Source organism: Mus pahari, chromosome 1 (assembly GCF_900095145.1).
Source record: "Mus pahari chromosome 1, PAHARI_EIJ_v1.1, whole genome shotgun sequence".
NCBI lineage: Eukaryota > Metazoa > Chordata > Mammalia > Rodentia > Muridae > Mus > Mus pahari.
The window spans coordinates 18,699,157-18,704,953 of NC_034590.1; the positions used below are offsets into that span (position 1 = coordinate 18,699,157).

The window sequence follows — 5,797 nt, forward strand, 5'->3', positions numbered from 1 at the left end:
AAAAAAAAAAAAAAGTTGTCTTGGTCTCTTCACAGCAATAGGACAGTGGCTAAGACAAGCCCTGACCTCCCATTCTCTTCCCCTTTAGCTGATTTTATTAATGTCTACTCTGCACTGGGTTCTCTGCAACCTCACAATGTCCAGTGTGCCCTGATCCCCACTGGGCTTCTGATTTTGAGATTGGTCTCACACTGTAGTCTGGGCTAGCCTGGACTCACGATACTCCTCCTGCATGCAGGAAGGTCAGGTGACAGCCACCACTTCCAGCTTGTGTTCTGGGTGTGTTGTCTTTGTTTTTCAGATAGCACTCAACTGGATCCGAACTCTCCAAGGCCCTCCTCCCCACACTGCCATTTTACCACTGTCTCCGTTGGAAATGAAGGAAGGAATGGGTAAAGCACAGAAGGGGAGGGAGGAAGGGAAGAAGGAAGTAGGGAGGAAGGGAAGAAGGAAGTAGGGAGGAAGGGAAGAAGGAAGTAGGGAGGAAGGCTTTCTGCTCGTCAGACAGATTATTACAGATGTTTGAAGTAAATACAGAGGCATGGGAACATGGGGGAGGGTGGCAGTGTGAAGAAGAGAGACATGTAGCATGTGTAAGCATGTTAGGTAAGTGTACATGCACCTGTGGAGTGGCCTGTGCAAGCGTGCAATGTGTCAATGGCTGTGTATACCCAAGTCTGTGTGTAGGATGTATGTGTATGGTGTGTGTGTGTGTGTGTGTGTGTGTGTGTGTGTGTATGTGTGATGTGTGTATAGGATGCACATGTGGTGTACATGGATGCATGTGTGGATGTGTGCAAGTGTCTGTTCTTCTGTGTCCCGTAATACATGAATGAAATACTCTGGGGGCTGGAGAGATGGCTCAGTGGTTAAGAGCACTGACTGCTCTTCCAGAGGTCCTGAGTTCAAATCCCAGCAACCATAGGGTGGCTCACAACCATCCGTAATGAAATCTGATGTCCTCTTCTGGTATCTGAAGACAGCTACCGTGTACTTACATTTAATAAATAAATAAAAATCTTTGGGCCAGAGTGAGCCTGGGGGCGAGGGGAGAAACACTCTGATGTGTCCAGGGTGTGAGAGGAGTGTGTCTACGTGGGGACGTAAGATCCTGGAAATTTGTGTTGCTAAACTATGTACGTTTGATAATGTGGATGCTGGTCATTATGTAGTGTGGGATAAGGCAGGCCCAGAAAGATAGCCACGGCATGACCTCACTCGCAGGTGGACTCTAGAGAAACTGCCTTCTAGGAGCGGAACATGGAAGGGGTCTTCCTGAGGGATGCAGGCAGGAAGGGCAAGGACCTGTCAACCACCTGTGTAAAAAGAACACTGTCCTGGAGTCCTGTCATCCAGGAGGGTGACTGTCATTAACAGTACTACAATGCCAAGCATAGGGGTACCTGTAATCTCAGCAAGCAGGAGGCTGAGGCAGGGAAGATCATAAGTTCAATATTGCCCTCCTCTACAGAGTGAATTTGAGGCTAGCAGGGGCTATATGAGACACTGTCCTGAAAAAAATTACAATATTGAACTGACTATTTCAAAAGAGCTGGGAGAAGGATTGTGAACATTTTTTAAAAAGATGTATTTATTTATTTATTTATTTATTTATTTATTTATTTATTTATTATGTATACAGTGTTCTGCATGTGTGTATGTCTGTAAGAAAGGGCACCAGATCTCATTATAGGTGGTTATGAGCCACGATGTGGTCACTGGGAATTGAACTCAGGACCTCTGGAAGAGCAGCCAGTGCTCTTAACCTCTGAGCCATCTCTCCAGCCTGATTCTGAATGTTCTAATCACAAAGAAATTAGAGCTGCCTAGGTGGCTAACTGCCCTTATTTGATTATTATTTAGTTTACCCATACATGAACATATCACACTGCGGGGGCTGGGAGATGTCTCAGCAGTGCTTGCCAAAAAAGCATGAGCCTGCAAATTTAAATTCCCAGCAACTACATAAAAATGTAGGAGTGGCTCCAGTCCCTTGGAGTAGAGAGACAGGATAAGTTCGGCTTGCTGGCTTCCAGTCTAGCTCCAGGTTCATTCAGGGACACTGACGCAAGTGAATAAGGCAGAGGGTGGTAGATGTAAACACAGCACATCCTCCCCTGGCCTCTGCACACAGAGTCATGCACATCCACATATGCACACAGCACACACTAAGCATACTGCATCCTACAAATGGGTATGGTAATCATGTATCAGCTCAAAACAAAAGTACTTGGGATTGGCGGTACTTATGGGGGAGGGTGTTATGTGTGGAAAAGGGGGCAGGAAAGAGGTCTGACTCTGTCACATAGATTTCCCTAGGTCGCACTCACCCCTGCAGAGGCCTGCTGCACAGTGTTGATTCCTGGCAAGACGCAGCAGAGCAGCCAGTACCCGAACAACACCCCGGATGTCCGGACTCCCTTCCTTCTCTCCATGTGGATCAGAAAGGTGGCAAAGCTCTGGATAAGAAAGGATGGAGGGTAGAAGGGGAGGCTCCCACCTCCCTCGTGCTCCCACAGCCACAGGAAAGCAGCTCTTGGGAGCAAGGCAGGCGCCTGCAGAGGCAGCGGTTACCATGGTGGTGAGCCACACAGTAGGGTGAATGAGAAGCTCTGGGGCCTGGGGCACGCCCTGGTGGATCCTCCACAGAGGCACAGCCACGTTGAAGGTATACAGAAGGATGAGGGCTAAGCCGAGCACCTGCAGGGAAAACAGAAGTGAAGGCAGACTGGACAAGACCTCGCGTGCAATGCCTGATGGGGGCTCTGTCAGCGCCATCCGCCATCCCCGGTGTGTGGTCCCTGCTTGGGAGGCACTGAGACCCATCCTGGCCTTCAATTCTTCATGTCGAAATGCTCTTCAGTAGCTTGGGTTGGTCCGGTGTTTCCCAGGCCACAGAGGAAGCTGGAGGTGCGCGTGTTGGGGTGAGTCGGGGTGTGAAGCAAGGGATACTAGGTGAAGAAGTTTCCTATGGATGTCCCTGTCGGATGAACGGTCCTGCTGGACTGGTTCTGCCTCGAGGCAGGAGATCCACGCTGCCTAAATGCCAGGTTGTTGCTAAACACAAGCCCCAGTTTCAATTGCTCTTGGGAAGGTGATATTGAAACCCACCTGACTGCCCCAGTAGACAGTCCCTGATTGAAGCATGCCCTGGAATGCCCCTCTGCGGATACTTTCCGGGGCCAGCCAGCTACAGCTGCGCCACAGTGCAGTGGTGCAGCTATTAGCTCTCTGCTTCTGTATTTCTGGTGAATTCTTTCAACACGCACATCTGTAAAGTCTCCCCTGGCACGGTATTTTGGTGGCCTACATGGGGACCTTTCTCCTCTCTTGGCTTGGCTTCTTTTCCGTCATACTTGTGGTGTTAAGCTGCCTAACCCACCAGCAACTGAAGGTCTCTTCCAGTGAGACTGAAGGCCTGCAGGCTGTGATTCTATACCACTGCTACCTGTCATGGTACAAACTGAGAAGTTCCTTCTGGCCCCTGTGGAAAGCCTTACTTCCTGTTTGCACTGGATGGATCCTGCAAAGGCTACACTTTGGTGGAAGCTGAAGGGGCAGGAAGAAGAGGTGGCCAGCTAGAATCTGAGAGGGTGGCGGTCACTCCCCCTCTTTCCAGAAGTCTCCTCTCTCTCCTCACTCTGTGTATGCCGTGGTGGGGGGGAGCAGTAACTGGACTCGGACAAACCCACAGGTATTGTGAGAACCCCTCTCTCTCCTCCCTGTCCCCTTAGCTACTGTTGCTCTTCGGAGCAGGGAGGGGACAGAATGCATGCCTGACAGGGGTTGAGATCAAGCCAGACTTCCAGGCACGCTTCTCTTTTTATCTTCCAGTTCTTATTTGTTTGTTTGTTTGTTTTTGACACAGGAGTTCTCTATGTAGCCCTGGCTGTCCTGGAACTCCATCTGTAGACCAGGCTGATCTTGGACTCAGAGATCCACTGCCTCTGCCTCTCCAGTGCTGGATTAAAGGTGTGCACCACCACTGCCCACATCTGGATATCTTCTAGTTCCTGACTCCCTGCATGAAGCATGGCTGATTGGCGGCAGCTCTTCCTAGGCTAATCTGCACACACTGTGGGGGTCCTCTTAGGGCTTGCTGCCCTGTTCCACCCTGAGACTGCCCTGCTAGATCTTCTGCCTCTCATCCAGTGGAATCTCTCCTTTCCTCCTGTGAACCCGGACTGCTCATCTGGACAATTTGGCCCCTGGCTGTAAATTGTCCTGATGGCTGTAGACAGTTGGGCCCTGTGTAGGAGGGGCGTCCCTATAGAGAGGTACCCCGGTTCTCCTATGGGAGAGCAGAATGATTTGTTTACCACAGAGGACATCTCATAGGAACACCCATTCACAGGCAGACCCATCAAGAGACATCTTCTGTCCCCCCCAACTCCCCACTGTACTGCATGCTTAACAACAAATTTTACACTCAGATTTTTACAGAAAAGACATTAAACTGGCCTTGAACTCACAGATCCACCTGCCTCTACCTTCCAAGTGCTGGAATTAAAAGCATGTGCCACCACCATCTGACTTGAAAAGAAGTAGGCAGTCCCTGATTAAAGGATGCCCTGGAATGCCTCTCTGCGGATACTTTCCCGGGCTAGCCAGTTACAGCTGCGCCACAGTGCAGTGGCACACATCTGTACAGCTGTGTGCCACAGTGTAGTGGCACACATCTGTACAGTCCCCCCCCGGCATGGCTTTAAAGAAAGCCTTTAAAAAAATTTAAGCAACAATAAAGTCCTCCTGAGTGAGACCCACAACAAGCAAGACCCTTAGAGTTTAACAAGGTGGAAGTGGGGGTGGGGGTGGGATGTTGGGGGTGAGGGGTGTCAGGGGGTGGGGGTGGGAGTGTTGGGGGTGGGGGTGGTTTGACTGCAATATCAGTGCTGGAGAGGTGAAGGCAGACAGCAGAGGTTGAATGTCAGCTTGAGCTGCCTAGCAACTTTGAGACCAGCCTGGGCCACATGAGCTACACGCCTGTCTCAAAAACAAAAACAAAAACACAAAAAAACAAAGCAAACAAATAAATAAAACCAAAAAAACAAAACGAAAACCAACAACCCCAACAAAGCAAAAAATGTAAGTAGGTAATCTTAATTTGTTACATTATGTCACAAATGCAATTTAGATCCACCCTCCTTTAAGTAAGGTAGCAAATGTCTTATGCTGCTCTATTTATGATATTAATAAGAGGAATAAAGCAATAAAAAAGAAAACCAATATGCAGAAGAGAAAGAGCTGTGAGAGGGAATCTAAGCGAGGATATGTTCTGGGTAAGGAAGGTTAAAGGATGAATATTAGCTTTGGATAAGAAAGGCGTGTGTATGATAAAATTAGATTTTTCCCCCCTGAGGTAAAAATGATTTGTTGCTTCCAAAATAAAAAGTGAAAGCTGAGGACAAACCCGAGCAGCTTAAGCAGAAGGGCAGGAGTCACAAAGGATGAGCCTTCAGGAAGGAAGGGCGGGAGAGAGAGTAGATAGGGGAGGGGAGGGAAGGAGGAGGAGGAGGGTGAACATCAGGCACTGACACGGAGATACAGACAAACTGCCGAAGCACACCACTTGGCAGAGCTGAGAGGGGGTCTTCAGATACTGAACTGCTCTTGGCTACTTTACAGAAAACGAACTTAAAGAACAAACATTTTACGTTTGCTTAAGAATCTTACTTAAGTTTTGTAGGAACTTTCTTACTTGGCTTTTAACTACTTGAAAAAATAGTGTTATAAAAGTTTATCAGAGGGGCTGGCGAGATGGCTCAGTGGTTAAGAGCACTGACTGCTCTTCTGAAGG

The 5,797-nt window shown here is 48.8% G+C and overlaps 1 protein-coding gene across 3 annotated transcripts in view; it reads right to left on the minus strand.

The window, feature by feature from the left end:
• Abcc6 (ATP binding cassette subfamily C member 6) overlaps window positions 1–5,797 on the minus strand; it is a 57,060-nt gene that overhangs the window by 44,545 nt on the left and 6,718 nt on the right. For all 3 annotated transcript variants that reach the window (XR_003842701.1, XM_021217043.2, XM_029532989.1), the window contains exons 3-4: window positions 2,575–2,700; window positions 2,331–2,459 (exon numbers count right to left, since the gene is read on the minus strand). Coding sequence is in view for 2 of the 3 variants with exons in the window: in XM_021217043.2 (XP_021072702.1) it covers window positions 2,331–2,459; window positions 2,575–2,700 (255 nt within the window). In the remaining variant the exon portion in view is untranslated. The remainder of the gene's footprint in view (window positions 1–2,330; window positions 2,460–2,574; window positions 2,701–5,797) is intronic.